Source organism: Exophiala bonariae (genome assembly GCF_035927105.1).
Source record: "Exophiala bonariae strain CCFEE 5792 chromosome Unknown scaffold_12, whole genome shotgun sequence".
NCBI lineage: Eukaryota > Fungi > Ascomycota > Eurotiomycetes > Chaetothyriales > Herpotrichiellaceae > Exophiala > Exophiala bonariae.
The window spans coordinates 690,684-712,868 of NW_027042487.1; the positions used below are offsets into that span (position 1 = coordinate 690,684).

Here is a 22,185-nt window from a genome sequence, read left to right on the forward strand (position 1 = left end):
CCTTCTTAACTTTTGTTTTACATCAAGTCGGATAACTTTGTATGGGATGTTGACAACCCTACAGCAAGACGATGCAACGTCGTCTATATGGCCGCAGACCTACAACTCAGGAAAAGGTATTCGGTGTAATGCGCGCGCGGTGAGGCGATTTCCTGGGACCATCTTCAAAAGAACCAGGCAAACCCACCGCAAGGGTACGGTTGCGATCATATCAGCGATGTGAACCTTCACCAGCAACGAAAGTGAATGTCGACTGTTTACTACTTCACTGCTAGGTGAACCACCAGCCTCCCATTAAACATTTCTGTACAGATCCAAATCCAAGTGAGGATACATTTATTCAGTCAATCAATCCCCATTGTCCCATTACATTGTTGATTCTATCCTTCTACATTCAACCCTCACAGTCACGCCTATAGACACTTCAAGACATCAATACAGCGAGCCTTGCATTCATCCAAATGTCCTCTCACTCGCCAGAATTTAAGAAAATGCCTCCAATGACCTTCAATCTTCCATTGAGGCTTTCCTCCTCCAACCCCTCGAGCAGCATCACCAATCATCCCAGCTTCGCCTTCTGCTATGCGGACAAGCCAGCAGCATTGACTCACTTCCTTGAGAAGAAATCTCCTCTTGCTCCTAAAGACCTCTTCGCCAACCATGAATTCATGACCTATATCATGTCCAAGGAGGAAGGACCGACTGTTCAGTATGAGAACCTTCGTCCAGCACTCACTGCTCTGCGCCCATGGTTGAGACTCTCACCAAACGGCCGCAAGCTCCTCAACTTCTACAAGGACTTCCTCCAGCTCCACGGTCAATGGGTCATGGCAGCAACCGAGCAAGCCTCCTATGAGATTCACATTCAACTCACCATCGCCGTGTATCTGAAGCGAGGCCGCGATCAGAAACTCCTTGCTCAAATGGAGAAGGACCTGCCAGGCATCACGGTCGCAATCATGAACCACCAGACGCCATGCCCTCCCAACTTTGAGAAATGCACCCAAGCCAAGATCGCCGCCATGAGCCAGAAGACCAACGAGCTCGTACGCCGCTTGACAGACCTCAAAAAATCGAACGAGTTCAAGACTCAACACTCTCGTCTCCTCGCAACGATGGCACTTGCCGAGAAGAAACTCGAGAAGATGCGTTCTCAGCGCAAGAGCCGCGAAGCTGCCCAAGCCGCTCTCCGCCGCAGCAACGACTCTGACAATGTCCGTCAACTTGGCACCACCGGCATGGTCCGCCACCTCCCTCATGTCGAGGAGTCGCTGCGAGAGTTCACCGAAGAGGAGAAGGACACTTATTTCAACTTCAACGAGCCCGTCGCCAGTGTTGGTGCTACTGGTTGAGAAAAGGGAAAAGGGCCTCTGCAGGAGAGAGAGCCTTGCTCAATATCTGAAAGTCACTTCCATCTTGGCATTCACATCCTCTCACGTTTCGTATCTAACAAACACTTTCGTCTCCTCAGCATCGTGCAACATACAAAGATTGTCTCTGCTTCACCGAGAAACCCAATTGGAACTCTAAATGACAGCGATCATACATGTTCCGCCGTCCCCCACCGTCGTGCACAAATGTCCATCGCCTCAGCGCTTGCTTCACAACAGTCAGAAAGAGATCATTGTTCGATAGCACATCGTCGACCAGAACTATGAGAGGGAAAGTGACAGTGATGGCACCAAAATGTGCTATTGGGGATAAATATACCCTACGAAACAAGGCTATCAGTGTTTTTTCACACCATGATTGCATATCGGTGGTGGTATTGTTTTTCCTCCATTCGGTCAGATACAAACAAAAGTGTATGCTGTGGCATATGAACCTGTGCCTGTCCATGGAAAAAGACTTCAAAGTTTAGTTGGTTCAATAGTTGGTTGTGTCTTCTTGCTTCCTTTCCACTTGGGTACCTAGTCAAGTTAGGTATACATCATCAGAATAATAATTGGTCCAAAAATTGAAACGAGAGAAAAACATAGTAGAATCGGTGAGGAAGAAGCGGAGAGAAATTGGAATCGGTTTGTTTGTCTTTTCTTATTTCCTTTCTAGCTTGATGGTAAAAACCCCCTTCATCTTTCATGATCACGTATCATGAACCGGAAGTCATTTTCGCTAAGCAGAAAGAAAGAGTAGTCATGGTACTTGATGGGGGCAAAATGACCAGCTCAATGCATTCACACCTGTATTCCGCTCCTCAATGCCAGTGTAACAAAGTATCAGCATGGCTTTTTGTCATCTGACGTTTCCCCCCGACAGAATCGATCTTGACCAAGTGATTTGTTCCCCATATCAAGAACTCCTCTGACCATTTGGAATTTGATAGTTGGAATCACATCTAACCCTTCTCAGTGGCTTTTCATCGCTCACGCACCACTTTACTTCCTAATGGCTCTCTGGTAGAAGGCCAACTCATCACCCTCAAGAACGTAGCCATCAACACGACCACTCTGGCCCGGTCTCGAGCTGATGACGGCGAACAATCGACCGGCCTCGAACTGTCTCTCCAAAGCAGACTCGATCTTTCCACTCTTCTTCACCCGCTCCTCACGCTTGCTTGTGACGGACTTGCTGACCTTCTTGTCTTCGACGGCCTCGCCTTTCTGTCCAGCTCGCTTGCGGCCAATGGTCGTGCCGTAGTGGGCTTCATACCAGGTGCGGAAAGGTGCGGCATCGATTTGAACCACAGCGGAGCGAGTGAGGGTGTTTGTGCGGACGAGTTCGTTGTTGGAAGGGTGGAAGGCGACGACGATGACTCGGACCTTGCGGGCGATGCCTTCAGATCCCCATGAGAAGTTGCCGCTTTCAATTCTCAAGGCTCGGTATTTGGTGTTGCCGCCTCGGGTGCGCACGAGATGGATTCGCTTATTGCCGATACGGGTGTTGGCTGGTTGACGTCCCTTCTCGAAGGCTCTGTGAAATATCTCGTATCAGAATTTTTTGTGCTCTTTTTCATATAACTATGTTTTCAATCCTGCAGACGGTGTCAATTACCTCTTCTTTCGGTAGTATGCGCGCTTTGCACCAGTTGCGGACCGCTTGTGGCGGCTGTCTCGTGAGATACCCATGATTGCGAAACTGAAGAGGACTGTGATGAACAGAAGTTAGTAATTGATACGCAGAAGCCGATGATCGAAGGTGGTGTCGTAGTTAAGGGCAATCGCTCGTCGAGAAACAATTCTCAATTGAAAGGTTGACTGCGCACTTGGGCGTTCGCGGGCACAGGGAAAAGCCTGGCAAGGTGGTTGAGACTGACCTGACGAAGTACCGGCTCTTCAGCGAGCAATAAGAGTATACAGATTCGAGAGGATTGGGGGTTTGATGTGGTGAATTAAACTTGACCGACAAAAATTCGAGGTGGTTGCAACGGGGCTTGTGGTATGAGTTGAGGGCAACTTCGATGTGCGGCGCCAAGACAACCCACACCGCGCCAAGATTGCTCTCCCACTAAAGATTCTCCCTCGCAACTTTCTTAACGACGATTTGGTACCAGACTTATAACCACATCAACCCTCATCCCTCCATTAAAAATTCAAGCATCGTGTGCGATTCCACGAAGAGCGCAAGGAACTCGCAACAATGTACGCTCATCCACCATCCTTGGAGAAACTATTCCGGGACAAAAATCACTAACTTTCCGTTCTACAGGCTCATCCCCAAGGCTGATCGCAAGAAGATCCACGAGTACCTCTTCAAGGAGGGTGTACTCGTGGCCAAGAAGGACTACAACCTTCCTAAGCACGGAGACATTGACACCAAGAACCTCTTCGTACGTGCCTACGGGACATCGCAGACTCAGCCTGGAAGGAGAAAACTAACCAAAATGGCAAACAGGTCATCAAGGCTCTCCAGTCCCTGACTTCCCGCGGCTACGTCAAGACCCAGTTCTCCTGGCAATACTACTACTACACCTTGACCCCCGAAGGACTCGACTACCTCCGCGAATGGCTGCACTTGCCCGCCGAGATCGTACCAGCCACCCACATCAAGCAACAACGCTCGCACGCTCCTCCTCGTGGCATGATGGGTGGTGAGGAACGTGGTGAGCGCCGTGGTGGAGGCCGCGGTGGTCCCCGACGTGACGGTGAGGGCGGTTATCGTCGTCGTGATGCTGGTGAGGGCAAGGAAGGCGGTGCTCCTGGCGACTACACTCCTCAGTTCCGTGGTGGTTTCGGCCGTGGTCGTGGTGCTCCCCCTGCTGCCAGTTAGATTGGTTAGTTGAGGATTTTCCGAGATACCACGAGTCCTGCATAATTGCGGACAGACAAGGATATGATCATGGACGTCTCTGGCGAGTCCTGGACTTGTCAGATTTGACTGCCTCCATATGAACTCAAAGTTTCAAAGGCTCGTGGCTTAACGCCTTGTCAAACTCTTCATAGCAATATGAAAACAGAAAAGTCAAAACGCTTAAGCCAGCTCACTGTTTTCCATCTAACTCCGTGACATGCATTCAGTTTCCCATCAACTACCTAGTCAAAGTCCCCCTTCTCCTTCCTCCGTCTATCCATCCTCAAGACCGAATGCATTAAGACATTAGCCCCAACCGCACAATGCTCCTGTTCACACCACTCGGCGGGATTATGACTGACACCGTCTTTACACGGCACGAAGATCATTGCCGTCGGACAGTGGTCGTTGGTGCACACACTGTCATGACCAGCGCCGCTGATCATCTTCTTCACGTTTGCCTCAAACCTCTCTTTGGGGTACATCGCAGCAGCAGCCTGCTCCACACAGAGAACAGCATCTGGATGGAACTTGGTTGCAGGACTGGAGAAGGTCTCTTGCATGTGGAAGGCGATCTGTCTGAGGTGGCTGGTCTTGCTTCCATCCTCTGGACAGCTGCTTTTCAAGGCGGCTTCGCTGACATCACGACAAGAGTTCTCGACCTCGGCGAGTATCGTCGCTAGGCCTTCGTCGGTGGGGTGGCGGATGTCGAGGCTGAGCCTCACTTCTCCGGGGACGGTGTTGACGCTCCCTGGTGACAGACTCAGCATGCCGACCGTGGACAAGCCGCCAGCAGCTCGGGCGATGTTCCTCGCGGCCCCGATGAATTGACATGCCGCGTGTAACGCATCTGCTCGGTGGTCGAAGTCGGTGGTTCCAGCGTGTGATTCTCGCCCTGTGATGGTCACTGTAAACCATTTGTATGCCTGTACGCCCATAACCACGCCGACGTTAGCAGCCGAAGCTTCGAGTTTAGGACCCTGCTCGATGTGGAGTTCGAAATGTGCTCCGATGGGCGTGCCCTTGGGACTCGAGGGTGTGTTTCCCAGATACCCTATTGTTTCCAGTTCTTCTTTTACCGTTGTGACGGGTCCGGTGTTGATTACGCTCTTGACGTCCCATGCCTTCTGCAGCCCCAATCGTCCAGACCAAACGCCACTCCCCATCATGGACACCGGAAATTTCGCGCCTTCCTCGTTCGTCCAATTCACAACTCCAACCGGGCCCTCCGTCTCAATCCAATTGTCATTCAGCGTTCTCAGCATCTCAACCCCAGCCGCGATGCCGAGAATCCCATCGAACCTCCCTCCAGAAGGCTGCGAATCCAAGTGACTTCCTGCAAAGGTTGCCGGTGCATCGTTATTGAGTCCCGGTCTAATGGCGAAGATATTCCCAATTTCATCGACATGGGTCTTGCACCCTAAAGACTCAGTAGTGCTGATGAACCAGTCTCGAGCTTCCTTATCCTCCTTACTGAGCGTGAGGCGCCTGAGCCCAACTCGTTTGATGTCGCTGGGGTCGACGCCCGTGGGCTCGCTCCATCGCGACGTAGAGTGGATCGTCTCCCATAGACGGTCACTGTTGATCTTCAGGTTCGAGAGAGAGGAGCTGTTCAGTTCCGTGGTCCTTAGTCGTACCGCTGCTGACTCTGTAAAGCTGCGCCGAGTGCTAGAGCTGTGCCAGACTCGCATGGTCAACTTGCGAGGTTGAGCAGAACACAATGATCGCGCTGCCCGCCTCGTGAATACATTCGCCATTTCCGTGGATGCCATCTCAAGGAATTCGCTGTAGTGGCTGTAGCTGTGTTGATGCAATAGACAGAGAGTCCTCCTAGCTATCCCGAATCCAGTGGCTCAGTGTCCAAGAGCAAGTCGAGAGACCTTCGCCGCGTTTCACCTTCAGCTTATTACCGATGAAGTATGAGCCGCAAGCTTCAGCAGCTAAACACGTGCGTGGACAAGTTCATGGAACTCATATCACTCTCTAAAACATATCGAAGAAAGTTGCGACCTTGATCATAAGGCGTCAGCTGTGTTGACTGGGACGGTCAAGTATGTGAAGGCGGAGATGCGTTTGAGGGTGGGCAAGTCCGAAGTATTTAGCCCTTGAACTCCTGAATTCGGCCTCGAATATTACTATATCATCACCGAAACTCTCAAAAAAATTGGGATCATTATTGAAAGGACTTGTATCGAGAATGCGAAAGTTTGTATGAAAGTTTCTTGATATGGATCTCCTTTCCTAGATGCCAAACACTACTCCAGAGTGATAGAAACCATTCCCTTCCGTCGCGCGTCTTCCCAGGGCGACTTCTGTCCACGCTACCATCCCCCCTTTTTCTTCGTGCACTACTGATCCTTCGCTAATTCAAACAACACAACTGTCTCGCAGAAATTTGACCGATTGATCGAATAAGGCACAATACTCGTACCTTCATAACTGACCATAAACTGCGAACCCTTGGTACTCAATGCCCATAGATAAATGTCAGACGAGTTTCGGAAATCCACCATACGCTCCTGGCAGCTCTCGGTGCCCAAACACGCCTGTGTATTCCAATTCTCGAAGAAGTTGTACAGCCCACCGCCGTACATGAATATCTGGCTCGAGTTGACGAATCGAACAGCCCAGGTTCTGGCGCAGTTGGCTTGCACACAGTCTTCAAAGGTAGGGTCGTGCCAATTGGCTTGGGGTGTGAAGGGTAACAAGGCGTTGGGGTTTCCTTGGTAGTATGCCGTTTCGTGCTGAATGTGTCCCATGAAGACGTTCTTCGCGCCGACGAATTGGTAGTCGTAAAAGACCGAGTGCTCAGCGGCGGTGCCGTATAGCCATACCGGCCCGTTGGCACTTTCGATCAAGAAGCCCCTGAGAGCATGTCAGCCTTGTTCATATGAGGAATTTCTCCGTCCGAGGAGTTGATGCCATCCCGCAACCACGTCTGTGGTGGTAACGAAATCCGAAGCTTCCTCTTTCAGTTCAGAAGACTTACGCTTTGTTGAAAATGTAGATCTGTTCTCTGTCATCCATGTCCAGCTCGTGATCTGCGACCCAGCCCCAGGTGTTCTCAAAATACCCATCGGCTTCTTTGGTCACATGTAGCAGCAAGAATGCGCCGATACAAGCCGACAGCTTGGGATGACCGGGTGCTATTGGAACAGCCGGAGTTTTGACGCATGTATTCTGCTGTAAATTCGTGCCAGCGGTCCCACCAATACGCCAATGTGCATCCCACATGCCCGCCAATGCAGGACCTACAGCTTTGATATTCCATTCGATCATAATCGCACCAGCACAGGGACCCTGCGTCTCGAACATGAGATCTGACAATTCTACCGTGCCAACTTCTCCCGGGTTCCCGATTTTCCACATCACCTTGGGATTGAACTCGTCCTGAAAGTATGGACCACGGCACATGATGATACTGAGTAACTCGCCTGTGATTTTGAGATCCTTGGGTACGTTGATAGTAGTGGTGACAACATATGCACCTTTGTCAAAATAGACAATCTTGCCTTGTGACGCAGCTGTATTGAACAAATTTTGCATTGCCACTGACTCGTCTGCTGCGCCATCACCAATGAGACCGAATGCTTTCGCACTGATAAAGTTGTCCGCCCACGACAGCTCCTCGTACTGAGGCTTGACACGGTAGACGTAGGCACCGGTGCTATCGACTAGATTAGAGGGCCGAGGAATGGGTGCAAGCGCTCTCTGGATAGTGGTCTCCTGGGCGGTGTATGCTGTCTGGCTGCTGTTCTGATATACGCAACTAGTGCCATTGAAGACTTGACCGTTGAGCGCCTGCCCAGCTGTTGTCCAAGCGTTCCCTTGGGCCCACAGTTCGACAAATTGACCGCCTGCTAAGATGGTACGTGCCGCTGTTCCACCTGCTGCTGAGATGGCAGTCGGGCTGGCCGTGAAGTCGACTCTTTCTATCACTAGTGTGCCTGCAGCTTGTGGAGAGCTGTAGCCGGGGATATATGCAGTCAAGATGCCCTGGGTCGCAGCTATATTGCTGTCAATGAGTACGAGGGAGCCAACCACCTGATTAGCAACACCGCCGTTGGTCATGTCAATGCCAACATCACAGTTGACAATCGTGAGCTGTGTAAATAACCAAACCCAATCAAAATTCATCTTGATGGCGGTCGTACAACCATCAAACCGGATTGCTCGTGTCGTGAATTGCTGATTTCCCAGGTATGCCCCAATCGCTCCGCCCGTAATGACCATGTTAGAAAAGAATCCACCGGAGCCATTCTCCATATTGATTCCCTGCTGCTTATTGTTCAAGACATCTTTGGGAACCATGTTGATGACGATATTTTGCATACTGGTTGCTTGAGCAACTTGCCAGTGAATACCAGCAGTGTTTAATGGTGCTCCAGTCATGTCGATGATAAAGTTTCGCAGTTGACGGAAAAAGTTGTTCTGATTTGCATGCCACTGGTTACCAGAGCCTGCAGGAATATATGGCAATGAATCAAAAACGGCTAAACCGAGCTGGCCAACGGTATAGTTGGCTTGTACCTTGATGATTGGGGGATTGACGGCATCTCCCACTATTTGTGAGCCGTAGTACATGATCAACGGTCTGGAGACCAAGTATGTGCCAGGCGGGAAATAAACCAGTGCTGGGGTGACGGTAGAAGATTCGCAGAATCTTCCAAAGGTCGCATTACCACCACCACATCGATTACCAGGTGCCGTAATCGCACGATTGATCGCATCGGTATCATCCCGGACACCTCCGCCTGTGTAGAACTCACAGTCAGCGTTCGAACTCAGAGCGGGTGAAAAGCTGGCGTGACACTTACCTGTTGCACCATAATCTTTGACATTCCGAAAGACGGGATAGCTAGGGTCCTGAAATGCAACTTTACCAACATGAGGTTTGTTCGCTAGCCAGTAGCTTGACTGTTGTAGTGAAGATGCGATGAAAGACAGGAAACATGCTAATGTTAGTACTAATGTTGACAACATTGTAGAGGAGAGATATTAGCCCGTTGTATGGAAAAGCTTCTTCTAGAGAACAGAGAGAAATAGGCGTCGTGTTCTGAGGAAGATGTAGCAAATTTACATTTTCGTTCAGCACGCGTAGCAGACGCGTAGAAAGGAGACGCTCCTTTGTCACAATCCCCCTTGGAGCGTGCGATATTGAGGAATGTTGCTTGGCTGGTATCTGGAATGTGCGACGTAAGCACCGCGCCAAACGCAGATTCTTGGAGGGCACACCTTTGAAAAGCCTTCCTCAGCCATGCTGTTGGATCGTTGCTTGCTTAGACAGAGCAATCTGCTATCACGTTGACATTATCTTGAAATATCCAACACGAAACATTCACTAAGAATCGCAACTATGAGGGCATCCACAATAGTCATCCTCGCTATCAACTTCATTGCTCTGAACGCCAATGGACTCGGGATAGAAACGAGGGACGAGATGTGAGTGAGCCCAAAGATCAGGCTCCGCGTACATTGTTAACTTACCTGTTCACGTAGTCAGCGGTTGGAGGCACCTCTCTCCGCTCCAAACAACCCATGTCTCAATACAGAACAGAGGGAGTGCATAGGAACTCCAGGCGTTTGTTGCCCAGAGGCTTGCCAGGGCGCGGAGCAAATTTGTCCCCTTGAAGATGTTGAGAGGGTTGATATGACAATCGGGGGTGAAGCCGTAGCTAGGAAACGTGGAGTGGAAGCTGCGATCTAAGGGGGTTGAACTTGTCGAAGGTCGTCTGCAAGTAGCGCAACGGTGAACGAACGAGCATGTAACTCTGGGCAGTGCTTACCGCTTACATCCAACAGCATCGCCGTGCTTTTAAGTCTTCATGTCAATTATTCCAATGTGCGCTTGACGGCCGCTAGCACGAGCCCAATCTGCTGCACAGCTCGTGATGAAGTTGAAGGAGTTTCTCCTGTTAAAAAGCAGGCTTGTTTGTATTAAGCTAAGTTAGAGAGGATATCAAGTGTGAAAGATCGCTCAGAGACCCAGTTCCACCGAAAATAGCGACTGGGAACTATACATTGCCTCCCTCAATTTTCCCTTCCTTCGGTCCTTGTGCAGTATACTTGAGTATGGGACGAAGCTGAGACTATTCGTCGAATCAAAGTCAAAGGTCTCAACTACCACCATATGCTTGTTTAATCTCCTTCTCATATCTGGCCTGGATCTTCTTCCTCTGAAGCTTTTGTGCAGGGGAGATGAAGCCCTATGACATGGTTAGTCCCGTTTTGATGCGAAGGAGATTGTACTCACATTCTGTGGTGTCCACTCCTCGTCAGCAATAACAACACCATCGATAAGTTCAATTCCTGAGAGGCCAACGTCACGGCCGGCTTTCTGGACTTCTTTCAGTACCAGAGCATTGACTCTTTTGTCGTGAGCCATTTCTTCTATAGATTCGCCCTTGATACCATTCGCAGCTGCAAGCTTCTGGAGTGTTGCTTCGACCGGCACAATGATTGCAATGGGCTTAGCTTTGTCCTCTTGGGCGAACACACAGATATTTCCCACAACAGGGGCAGTACGATATGATGACTCAAGCTTCTCAATGGCGATGTATTCACCGTTCAGTGTCTTGACCAAGTTCTTCTTGCGATCGATGATTCGGAGATGTCCATTGCTGTTGAATTCTCCGATGTCACCGGTCTTGAACCATTTGTCTTCTGTGATGGCCTCCTTGGTTTCCTTCTCATTGTCCCAGTAGCCTTCGGTGACAGAAGGGCCACGAATCCAGATCTCACCTTGAGGAGGCTTGTTTGTAGAGTAATATCCAGCATCTGGGAAGTCCACTAGTTTTACTTCGACGCAGCCGGGAATATCACCTAGAGCAGTTGGATCCCACGCCAATGGATCTTGAAGGCAGCCCATAGCCGAGGTTTCCGTCAAGCCGTAGCCAGAGATCATGGGCGTGATGGCGTAACTGATGAACTTGATGGTCTCTTGGGAAATGGGACCACCTCCATTGAAAGCGATACGGAGGCGCCCGCCTGTAGCATCCTTCAATTTCTTGAATACTACTGCATCAAGAATTGCAGTGCCAGGGAGACCGCTTGAAAGGAGTGTTTGTTTGAGAGCCAAAGCACCCCAGAATAGGTTTTTGGTGATGAAAGATCCACTGTTAACCTTTGCAATGATGCCCTTCTTGACACTCTCCCAGACGGCAGGAACTCCGATCAGGACTGTTGGCTTGAATTCTCTGATATCTCCTTTGCAATTGCGAACCGACGAATCGGACAGGGTCTTGGGATTTCCGTATCCCATGGTACCTCCCCAGAAGAGGGTGACATTTTCAAACATATACTCGAAAATGTGCGACTGAGGTAGGTAGGTGAGGAGTGCATCGGCTGGGGAAATGTAGGGAGCTACAACACTTTGGACCCCAGCCATTGCGGCCACAACAGCCTTGTGTTTGATGGTTACACCCTTGGGTGGACCTGTAGAACCGGAGGTGTACATGATACAGGCAAGGTCCTCGGCATCGGGTGGGACAGGGTCGGAGGGGTTCTCAGCCCCAGCCTTCCTCAGCTCGTCCACGCTGAGAACTTTAAGCTCGGGAAAGGATGACCTCAGCTTCTCGATATCAGCTTCCTTGGGTTCTGGTTCATTGTTGTAGATGACGGCTTGAAGGGCCTTGGCATCTTTGACGACTTTGAGGAAGGTAGGGATCAAATTGGGGTCAAGGAAGATGGCCTTGGAGCCGGTCTGGACTAGAGAATGTCTCAATCCCTCTTCACCGAGGGAATCGTATGCGGTGACAACTGGGATCGATTGAGAAGCAGCGGCATGCGACATACCAAGCCAGTGAGCACTAGGCAAGTTAGAATCGTCGCGAAGTAGAAGGCGGTTGGATACTTACCTAGTGGCACCGTAAAGATGCATTTTGTCATCCTTGACAAGACCCAGAGTGCGTAGACCCGAGCCATAGTCAAGAGCCAGCTTTTCGTATTCGACAAAGGATATATAGGTGTAGCCACTTAGTTCATAGTAGGTCCATTTCTTGTCTACCTCTTGCTCCACGCCGTCGACCAACTTCTTGACCTTTTTGTTTTCGACATGGGTCTTGATGATTTTCCTCGAACCCATAGCTTTGGCATTGCCAAACTTCCTAGCTGCGCGTCTGAGATTGTCATAGATGGTCTTGACCTCATCCGAGGGCCGGACGATGAGCTGATCTTTCGCTAACGGATTGCGTCTGGGGATTGTTTCGCCATCTTTCTTCTCGTAACCTGAAGCGTCTACCGAGAAGGGAGGCTTCCTGCTCATCTGTGGGGATACCTGGCCATCAACCCGGGTTCGGGTGTCATTGTCCAGAGAAAAGGCCATGTTGAGTTGGTGGATTGCTGAGTCGAAGTATGTTGGGTTTGCCAATGGAGGCGAAACAGCGGCTTTGGAGGGGAAATATGAGAAGGGGATTGGAATAGAGAAGGAAAGTCAAAGAGGATGGAGGAATGTGCCTGGTGTCAGGAAGATGAGGGCAGTGTTGAGTCGTGACCAGTTTCGCCAGGCAATCCTGTGTCTTGTCGAGTCTTGGATCTTGGATCTAAACTCAAGACCAGCCTGTCTTGGTGAGGGTGTGGCACAGTAAAGAGCTAGCTGTTTACGTCAGGGCGGGGAGGAGAGTGGACAGCATGGGTGATCTGGAGATAGGCTACAGCCTGCGGCCCAAGAGACACCTGGAATCAAAAGCTCTGGCACCTATTGGGCCCTAGTGCACGATTACGCGCGGAACTTGCCCCCGGGGGCAACGGATCTCTAGGAATTGTTGGGCATGATGGTCACCACGCCAACATCAAGCCCCCAGACTGGGCTTTCTTGGTTTCATCTCAGAGGTGGTGTCGTAACACAACCTCATCCTTCTGGGCATTATTCTTTCAGATCTAGTCGTATTTCGTACACGTCGTTCAGAGGCTACATAACTCTATCATTACTTGACGAGTACCAACCGCTGTATACGGAGTACGGCGACCAGCTTCCCTCCTGTGTACGAGAGCCTTGCCTCCCGTAACCCAAGGGCCGCTTCTTTATTACTGAAAATCACAACCTTGCTTACCAAATAAATCCTCTTATCCTCGGTACTTGAACATTGAATTTGATAGCAATTGGTGGACTCCGTTACCATGTCACGAACCCTTGATGCTCGTGACCAGGTAAGCTGAGCATCGGATGCAAAGATCTGACGACAGTGATTCCCAAAGTGACGTGGGCAAACACCCATCGATTATCATTCCGCCTTCAAGTTCAGAGGTCGGAATGAGTCAATCCACCATTTCACGTCTGGAACTACTCCATACGCTGCTTGGTACACCACTACAAGATGCTGAAGAAGGTAGTTAAGCCACGCTTTGGTTGGTCTTTCTTCTGACGACTTGCATCAGAAACGTTCTTGCTGTTCAGCCAAGACATCCCGAGCAATAACTTAGGGTTTGTCGATGCTGAAGCAGAGACCATCGAAGTTGAAATCGCGGGCCAAGATTACACGTTTCAGCAGTCTCCTGGCCTTCTCAAGTCCAACAGTGTAGGAGGTACAACAGGTGCTGTCTTGTGGAAAGTTACTCCACTCCTAGCTTCGTGGTTGAGTTCCTTTCCATCAGTACTGACCGACCTCCACACTCTGCATACGAGCTCGGTGATTGTCGAACTTGGATGTGGATTGACTGGTCTCATCGGACGTGTCCTGTCCCGATCTGTGCGGCGTTACGTTCTGACTGATCAGCCATTGATTGTGAAGCATCTCAAGGCAAATTTGATTGATGGTGCGCTAGCAGATACCAGTACTTGCACTAAGAGCAAGAAGAAGAGCACGACAACCAAACAGGATGTGCTGCAAGCGATGCCTCTAGACTGGGAGAATGATGCTGCAACCAATTTGAAAACTAGTCTCCCGGCCGATGCAGAGATTGACCTTCTGATATTGTGTGACTGTGTCTACAACGAATATCTAGTGAAGCCCCTGGTCCAGACATGCGTGGACACGTGTATGCTGGGATCTGGGGCTGGTGATAGGAGTCTGCGTGGGAAACAGACCGTGGTTCTAGTGGCACAGCAACTACGGTCAGATGTCATCTTCGAATTGTTTCTAGAAACTATGATGGAGAAATTCGAGATGTGGCGGGTTCCTGAAGAACGCCTGGCGGTCAATTTGGCTCCTACTTCAGGCTATGCTGTCCATCTGGCAGTTATGAAGAACGGTAGAGGAGCAAGTCGATAGAGTGGATCGAGAAGTAGGGAGAGAAAGAAAAACATGGCCTACGGCTACAACTTGTTCCCTGCTTTGCTTCTCATCATCAGAAAAAGTCTGGGTTTTTATTAGTTGTGCACAGTCTTGGCATTTGCGGTGAAGGAAGTTGAAGGTCGCTCTCTGCCACATGGAGACGATTGCTCGATGCATGCCAGTGGGCAGTGGCCCTTATCCTGCAACGTCGCCCACTGCTGCCCACCGCCCTCGGCCCTGCCCACATTAAGCAAGGCAAGGGCGGATGAAAAGGGCATTGCTCCTACTCTAATGGAATACGGATACCTGCTGTAGCCTGTACTCGTAGTAGACTCACCTAATAGTGCCCGTGGGTTGCAAATAGGTAAATAACAAGCAATAGTAAATACCTAGATACCAGCCTGTGTTCTGCTGCATCCCACATCCCACATTGCACATCACACTGCGCTGCATTGGTCGCCGGCAAAGTGACCAGTCCACCACACACCAACATCCCTGCCCGGTCCTTAATTCTCCCCAGTTGTACTTTGTACCCTGCCTACTTTTCCCATCTGCTTCACATTTTATCTCCGCAACTCGAACTCGAACTCGACCTCGACCTTGCATCTGTGTCTCTCATCCATGCTCTATTGCACTCTGGCTCTTTCTGCGTTGTTGGGTTGAACGTAAGGTATTGGCCCTTCCAAGGGCAGACTTGGTCGCCATGGATCTGCGCAATATAATTCAGTCCACCCTGTCAGCAGATGCCGCAGTCCGCTCTCAGGCTGAGTCCTCTCTCAGGGCCGCTGAACAACATGCAGGTTTCATCGCTGCCCTCTTGGACATCATCCAGTCCGAGCAGGACGCCTCCATTCGACTCTCCACCGCCGTCTATCTGAAAAATCGCATATCGCGGGGTTGGGCCACCGAAAACACTCCTCACCAACCCATCGCCGACCAAGAGCGAAAGCCCTTCAGAGACCGCATCCTACCTGCTCTGTCCTCCTCCCCTCCGCTGATCCGCGCCCAGCTTATTCCTATCCTGCAGACCATTCTGCAGCACGACTTTCCTGCGAAATGGCCCGAGCTCATCGACATTACCATGCAATTGCTGAACACTCAAGATGCCAATTCCGTCTATGCTGGCTTGCAATGCCTCTTGGCTGTCTGTCGCACCTATCGTTATCGAGCAGGGGAAGAGAGGGCCAACCTTGACAAGGTCGTTGTTGTGTCTTTTCCCACAATTCTTTCAATCGGCAACAAACTGGCCAATGAAACCAGCCTCGAAGCCGGTGAAATGCTGAGACTGGTGGTTAAGTGCTACAAACATGCCATCTATTATGCCCTGCCCCAGCCTCTTCAACCTCACCAGGCCACAGTCGATTGGTGTACCTTGTTTTTGACCGTCATCTCCAAACCCCCACCCGACTGTGCGATGGACGATGATACCGATGAACGAGAACGGAATCATTGGTGGAAGGCCCGGAAATGGTCCTATGCCAACTTGAACCGCCTATTCGTGAGATATGGTAATCCTTCGGGACTTTCCACACAACAAGAGAAGGACTACGGCGTTTTTTCGAAAAATTTCATCACAAACTTCGCTCCTGAAATCCTCAAAGGATACCTTCAGGAGATCGAGAAATGGGTCGGTGGAAACCACTGGCTGAGCAAGCCTTCCTTGTCGTACACGTTGATTTTCATGGAGGAATGTGTAAAGCCCAAGGTCATGTGGGACAAGCTCAAACCCCATATGGATATCCTCATCAAGCATCTCATTTTCCCCGTTCTGTGTCAATCGGACGAGGATATGGAGCTGTTCACCGACAGTCCTCCTGAGTATCTGCATCGCAAGCTGAATTTCTTCGAAGAAGTGTCTGCCCCCGATATGGCCGCCACCAACTTCCTCATTGCCCTGACCAAGTCACGGAAACAACAGACCTTGGGCATTTTGTCTTATGTAAACGAGATTGTCACTCGATACGAAGCTGCTCCGGATGACCAGAAAAACCCGAGGGAGAAGGAAGGTGCACTCCGTATGATCGGTTCTCTCGCGCTCGTGATTCTGGGCAAGAAAAGCCCGATTGCTGATCAGGTTGAATATTTCTTTGTTCGACACGTCTTCCCAGAATTCAGATCTCAGCACGGATTTTTGCGAGCAAGAGCATGTGAAACTATGGAGAAATTCGAGCAATTGGAATTCAAAGATCCGAACAACCTCATGATTATCTATAGGAACATCCTGGAGTCCATGGCCGATCCTGAGTTGCCCGTTCGCGTGATGGCCTCCTTGTCATTGCAGCCCCTCATCAGACATGATGCCATACGCCTGGCGATGCAATCCAATATCCCACAGATCATGCATCAATTGCTGAAATTGATGAACGAGGTTGACGTGGACGCTCTGTCAAACGTTATGGAGGACTTTGTCGAAGTGTTTGCCGAACAACTAACACCCTTTGCTGTGGCGTTGAGCGAAAATCTCCGAGATACATATCTTCGCATCGTCAAAGACATTGTGGACCGGAACGAAGCAAGGGCAGTTGACGATGGTCCTGCATATGGTGATTACCTTGACGACAAAGCGATTGCAGCCTTGGGTGTTTTGCAGACCATTGGAACCCTCATTCTGACATTGGAGGCAACACCTGACGTTCTCCTGCTGCTCGAAACAATCCTTATGCCTGTCATCACAATCACACTGGACAACAAACTGTATGATCTTTACAACGAGGTGTTTGAGATCATTGACTCTTGCACATTTGCTTCCAAATCAATATCCCCGACGATGTGGCAAGCATTCGAGCTCATGCACAAATCATTCAAAGATGGAGCAGAGCTATATCTGGAGGACATGTTACCTGCTCTGGACAACTTTGTCACATATGGTACCCAGAGATTGATTGAGCACCCTCCATACCTAGCCGCTGTCTCTGGAATGGTCAGGGACATCTTTGCTGACCCGAAGGTGGGTGGTGTGGACCGTATCTGCGGCTGTAAACTTGCAGAGGCGATTATGTTAAACCTGCGAGGTGGACCGATCGACAGCTACATCCCTACTTTCATCACCCTGCCGATGGAGGTGCTCACCGGCCCACAGGCAAAGTCAATCATGAAGAGCTACAAGATTCATCTCGTCGAGATGGTCATCAATGCCCTTTACTACAACCCCATCCTTGCACTACAGGTCTTGGAATCACATGCCTGGACCAACAAGTTCTTCTCAATATGGTTTGGTAGCATTGATTCGTTCCGCCGAGTCCATGACAAGAAATTGTGCATCGCGGCTATTTCAGCACTTCTTATCATCCCTGGCGACCAGGTCCCTCAGTCAGTACAGACCGGCTGGCCTCGTCTGCTAACTGGTGCGACCTATTTGTTCCGCACCCTTCCAGCTGCACTAAAACAACGGGAGGATGCAGTCAAGGCGTCCGATGGTGTTAGTGACACACTGTCGGAATATGCCTCCGATGATGAAACAGAGGATTGGGCGGACGAGCCCAGCGATGGACAACAGGCACATGAATGGGGCAATGTCAATGCGGCCACCATTCCTGACACCAAAGGCGATATCAAGGATGAGTCGCAGGCTTACCTTGATTTCTTGAGTGAAGAGGCGAAGAAGTTTGGTGCTCTAGCTGACGATGACGATGATAGCATCCTCGATGAAGACAGCTTGCTCGAAAGCCCCTTGGACAAATTTGATCCTTATACTACGTTTAGGGAGAGCCTTGGGAAATTGCAAGCTGAGCAACCGCAGCTTTACACCAACTTGACTTCGATTTTGGAGCCTGGAGATAGGGATGTCTTGCAAAGTGTTGTTACGCACGCCGCTCAGCAGCAACAACAGCAGTAGGAGCGGAGGCTCGTACAGATATTTCTTCCGATCAAGGTGGTGTCTGGTAGACGTTTTAGATCTGTGTGTGGCAAGAACATCAGATGTCAAGCGATCGGCAAGTCCCAAGATATGAGGGAAGCGGATCCCCTTCTCAATGGAGTCCATGGTTATTGTCAAAGCGTTTCAGTCCGCCAATTTAGCCTACAAGTTGCCCTTCGACCTCTCCCTTTAGACAGAGTGGTCTTGATGAGCGAAGCAAGCACGAGCATGCTGGGGTGAGGATTCCATGTTTTCCAGCCAATATGAGTGTCTGATCCTTTTTGCTTTGAAAAATGGATGGGGAAAAGAGATTGAGGAAGAAGAGATGGAAACCAACCGAATTGAGAGGAAAGATGGGCTCATGTGGCATGTGAGCTGAGATACGTCGTCAAAGAAGGCTGAGATCCCTTGGAACAGCCACTGCTGCCTCCCGCTTGACCTACACGAGTAGTTTGGATTCAGGCTACCCTTGGATCACTCACCATTGCTGGCTATGACACTCGTTCAGATCCATTTACCCCACACCTGATAGATCAGCATCCAAAGAGGACAGAAAGAGTTGAGCCTCGAGCAGTATGTTGTCGTGTTTCTTGTCCAGAAAGCTGGACAGCCATACTATCCATACCATCCCGACGATCAAGTAGATAGCCCCCCTACCCAAAATTCAAACATATATGCCATAGTACTGTGAATGATCCACTTATTACACACCTCCAGGCCCTATGTATACCACTTCACATGCAGCAACCCATATGCATCAGTTATACTCACCCAAGTCCAAAGCAACAGTCATCGTCATCGTCATCATCACACACCTAGGTTAACGCCCGACCACTGCAACCACGGTACAGCAGATAGCATCCACCAAGGTACTAGGTTACCACACACACATATCTCAATATCGGAATGGATCAATCTAGATAAACTCCTGTTGGTTGCTCTACCTCGCGTTCGATGATCAGAAATAGTCGCCTGGTCGAAACTTCCGATCATGGTTACAGATACGACAAAGGGCTAAGGTCAGGTCAAGTAAGGGAGGTATTTGATTTTTGGGGGATATCTGTAGTTCCGTGAACAGAATAAGTAGTAAGTAATAGAAAGAATAATGATTGTTTTGCGAATTTGTCCATGGCTTCAAAGGGTGTTGTTGTTGTTCCATCCGAGTTCCCGCCCGTTCCTTGTCCATCCCCTTTCCCGATTTTCACTCCTTCGCTATGCTGGCAATAGCTTGTTCAGAGACACACACGCACACAATACGTACCAAAGGAGTAGCAACAGTAGCAACCCCGGATTTCATACTGTATCAATACTTTTCTTTCCCTTTAGACCTTGCATGCTCCATTTCGTTTCCCTCTATCCTTGGCTCCCGCCCGCTCACAATTTTGTTACCGAGCATTTTTCACACATGAGCCTTTTTTGTTGAAACAATAAGCTCACACAGACGAGGGTCGAAAAAACAAGCCAAAGGTCTAGGTCATCCATCAATCATATGCAAAGATTGTCCCATGGCTATCGATCAACAAGAAGCCCCAGCCAGCCAACCTCCAGCACCACCCGCCAATATCCACGATACAAAGTAGGGAAACAGATGTGCATGAACCTGCAATGGCCAAATACAGAAGTTGAAAAACAAAGCGAACACCTTTGCTCAACATGAAATATGTCGTCGGAAGTCGTTACTGTCGATTAAAAACTTCAATGATGCTGAGAGGCAATGTGACAAGCGCATGGCCGTGGGATGGCTCTTAAGCAGGGCTTTTGGCGCTTTGTGGACCACCGTTGCGGCGCGGAGGCTGGTTCTCGTCACCCACACTAAGATTGCCTAGACCGGCAGAGAGGAATGCAAAAGGATCGGCGTTAGGTTCGTTGCCATAGAAGCCATTTTGAGGGCCGTTTCCTGGCATGTTGTGAGGAGCTGTATCAGCTGCTCCACTGAAAGCAGCCTGAGCCGCTGGACCGAATGAAGAGTGAGACATGTTACTTGATGCATATCCAGGAGTCATGCCACCCATTTGAGGGAAGGCTCCTCCCGGGCCACCCATGCCTGAGGGCATACCATATTGGTTCGGTGGCTGAGCAAATGCGGCACCAGAGCCGAAAGCAGCAGCGCCGGCACCATAAGGAGCTGGTCCAGGAGTACCTTGCATTGATGGAGGCCCCATTCCAAACTCTGAAGGCGGGCCCATGGGCGATGGGAATGAAGAGTCAACCACCACAGCAGCACCTGATCGTGGTGCACCGCAGCGAAGGCAGTTAATATTCTTTGCGAAGTTGTGGTATTGGCAACCTTCAGCGCCACAACGCCAATCACCAGCACGGAATGGCACAACGCCTGCTCCACCTCTCGGGTGATGGCCATGGTTGTGGTGTCCCATGTGAGGAGGATGACCTCCATAAGGAGGATAGCCGTGGTGGTAGGGAAAAGCATTAGCGTTGTATGGGTCGGCAGCACCTGAGCTCGCGGCTGGGAACGAGCATCTGAAGCAAGCAGTGCGGCGTTGAAAGTTTGAGAATCCGCAGGATGGGCAGTTCCAATCACCAGGTCGAGGACGATTCTTACTCGGAGGAAATGGTGTGAGGATTTCGGCGGCACGATCGAGGACTCGGCTTGAGGAAGGCGAAACCTCGATGGCCTTCTCGTTGAGAGCGCGACCGTTCATACAGAGACTCTCAGCTGCCTGTAGTGAAGTCATTGCGTTAGTAGTAGAACCTGTAAGTGGGAGTGATGGTGAGATCAAGCAATGAGGGAGGGCAAGTAATAATGATGAGTCAAGACAGGGAGGTTCTGAGAAAGATAGGGTGGGAAATACCTCTTCGTGTGATGAAAAGACGGCGAAACCAGACCCAGTAGGCTTGTGCTGATCCGGAGTACGAAGAGTCCAGAAGGCGATTGGTCTACCACCGAATTGCGTAAACCAGCTTTCAAGTTCCGACTGGGTTGTATCGTGTGGCAAACCGTTCATGTGCAGAACTTTGCTACGCTCCTTCAAGAAGGCATTGACGTCGGCCCTTGCGTCCATGGGGCGAGTCAAGATTTCTGGATGGTCATGGGCGGGCTGCGACTTCCGAATGAGGCCTCGCAGAACCCTGGCAAGAGTGACGGCCTCTTCCATGGCACGACGCGGGGAGGCAGGAGCCAGGGCTTGGAGGTGAAAAGGCAGGTTGTGCTTGATTGGGGCGGAAGATTGCACAGGTTCCACCTCCAGGGCAGCACAAATGTTTGCTAGTGAGCTGGGACCGAATGGGAGGGACTCTGGATGGTGCTGTTGCCAACGGGCGTATTCTGAGCGCAGGTCGAAGGTCCGGGAATGCTGCAGGTAAGCTGGTAGGACGACTGACTTGTCGCGAGCTTCTCGGGGCAACTGGACCCGCAGGTCCCAGGCATCCAGTGTGACAAAGGAGAACTCGAGGTTCTTGGATATAAGATGCTCCTGGGCAAAGTGGTCGAAACGAGCCACTGCATCGCGGAAGGACCCGGCATTACGGACATGCTCCCAAGTCAAGGTGGTGAGGCTGGCTGGAGTTTCAAAGTCAGTATATCTTGCCCTCGTGTTACGACCTTTTGAAAAGTCCCGACTTACTGCACAGTGGGGTGATGGGTGTATTGATGGGCTTGACGAGCACACTTTCCCGGTATATCTGAACCCCATGGTGTCAACAATGGTTTCCACGAAGCTGCTTCTTTCAGAAGGATCAAGGACGTACCTCATCGCAGGTCTTTGCATCGAGCAAAATCCACCCAAGCTCAATGACTTCGGCAGAATCTTTTGTAACGAAAACTCCATGCTCATCGCAGGTGGTGGCCATATGAATGATGACATATCGATCGAGCTTGGGCACGGGAGGAGCAGCGGTGGCCATGTTGAATTGAATATCTCTGGATATCAAGGT

At 50.4% G+C, this 22,185-nt stretch overlaps 9 protein-coding genes across 9 annotated transcripts; 4 read left to right on the forward strand and 5 right to left on the reverse strand.

The window, feature by feature from the left end:
- Positions 1–491: 491 nt before the first annotated feature.
- Positions 492–1,352, forward strand: LTR84_002236 (uncharacterized protein; the record flags this gene model as incomplete). The annotated part of the gene is made up of 1 exon (XM_064845850.1): positions 492–1,352. The coding sequence occupies one exon, from the start codon at positions 492–494 to the stop codon at positions 1,350–1,352; it is 861 nt and encodes a 286-aa protein (XP_064706704.1).
- Positions 1,353–2,375: 1,023 nt separating this feature from the next.
- RPS8A (ribosomal protein S8A) lies at positions 2,376–3,065 on the reverse strand (the record flags this gene model as incomplete). Its single annotated transcript, XM_064845851.1, has 2 exons — positions 2,376–2,910; positions 2,992–3,065. 2 exons carry the CDS (start codon positions 3,063–3,065, stop codon positions 2,376–2,378), a joined length of 609 nt encoding a protein of 202 aa, XP_064706705.1.
- Positions 3,066–3,318: 253 nt separating this feature from the next.
- LTR84_002238 (uncharacterized protein) lies at positions 3,319–4,206 on the forward strand (the record flags this gene model as incomplete). The annotated part of the gene is made up of 3 exons (XM_064845852.1): positions 3,319–3,323; positions 3,646–3,766; positions 3,832–4,206. 3 exons carry the CDS (start codon positions 3,319–3,321, stop codon positions 4,204–4,206), a joined length of 501 nt encoding a protein of 166 aa, XP_064706706.1.
- A 263-nt stretch (positions 4,207–4,469) lies between these two features.
- On the reverse strand, positions 4,470–5,918 carry LTR84_002239 (uncharacterized protein; the record flags this gene model as incomplete). Its single annotated transcript, XM_064845853.1, has 1 exon — positions 4,470–5,918. The coding sequence occupies one exon, from the start codon at positions 5,916–5,918 to the stop codon at positions 4,470–4,472; it is 1,449 nt and encodes a 482-aa protein (XP_064706707.1).
- A 1,294-nt stretch (positions 5,919–7,212) lies between these two features.
- Positions 7,213–9,210, reverse strand: LTR84_002240 (uncharacterized protein; the record flags this gene model as incomplete). Its single annotated transcript, XM_064845854.1, has 2 exons — positions 7,213–9,139; positions 9,206–9,210. The coding sequence occupies 2 exons, from the start codon at positions 9,208–9,210 to the stop codon at positions 7,213–7,215; spliced, it is 1,932 nt and encodes a 643-aa protein (XP_064706708.1).
- Positions 9,211–10,343: 1,133 nt separating this feature from the next.
- On the reverse strand, positions 10,344–12,550 carry LTR84_002241 (uncharacterized protein; the record flags this gene model as incomplete). The annotated part of the gene is made up of 3 exons (XM_064845855.1): positions 10,344–10,433; positions 10,481–12,035; positions 12,084–12,550. The coding sequence occupies 3 exons, from the start codon at positions 12,548–12,550 to the stop codon at positions 10,344–10,346; spliced, it is 2,112 nt and encodes a 703-aa protein (XP_064706709.1).
- A 927-nt stretch (positions 12,551–13,477) lies between these two features.
- Positions 13,478–14,435, forward strand: LTR84_002242 (uncharacterized protein; the record flags this gene model as incomplete). Its single annotated transcript, XM_064845856.1, has 2 exons — positions 13,478–13,553; positions 13,603–14,435. The coding sequence occupies 2 exons, from the start codon at positions 13,478–13,480 to the stop codon at positions 14,433–14,435; spliced, it is 909 nt and encodes a 302-aa protein (XP_064706710.1).
- Positions 14,436–15,141: 706 nt separating this feature from the next.
- Positions 15,142–18,273, forward strand: LTR84_002243 (uncharacterized protein; the record flags this gene model as incomplete). Its single annotated transcript, XM_064845857.1, has 1 exon — positions 15,142–18,273. The coding sequence occupies one exon, from the start codon at positions 15,142–15,144 to the stop codon at positions 18,271–18,273; it is 3,132 nt and encodes a 1,043-aa protein (XP_064706711.1).
- Positions 18,274–20,039: 1,766 nt separating this feature from the next.
- On the reverse strand, positions 20,040–22,155 carry LTR84_002244 (uncharacterized protein; the record flags this gene model as incomplete). The annotated part of the gene is made up of 3 exons (XM_064845858.1): positions 20,040–21,811; positions 21,876–21,933; positions 22,000–22,155. The coding sequence occupies 3 exons, from the start codon at positions 22,153–22,155 to the stop codon at positions 20,040–20,042; spliced, it is 1,986 nt and encodes a 661-aa protein (XP_064706712.1).
- Positions 22,156–22,185: the final 30 nt, after the last annotated feature.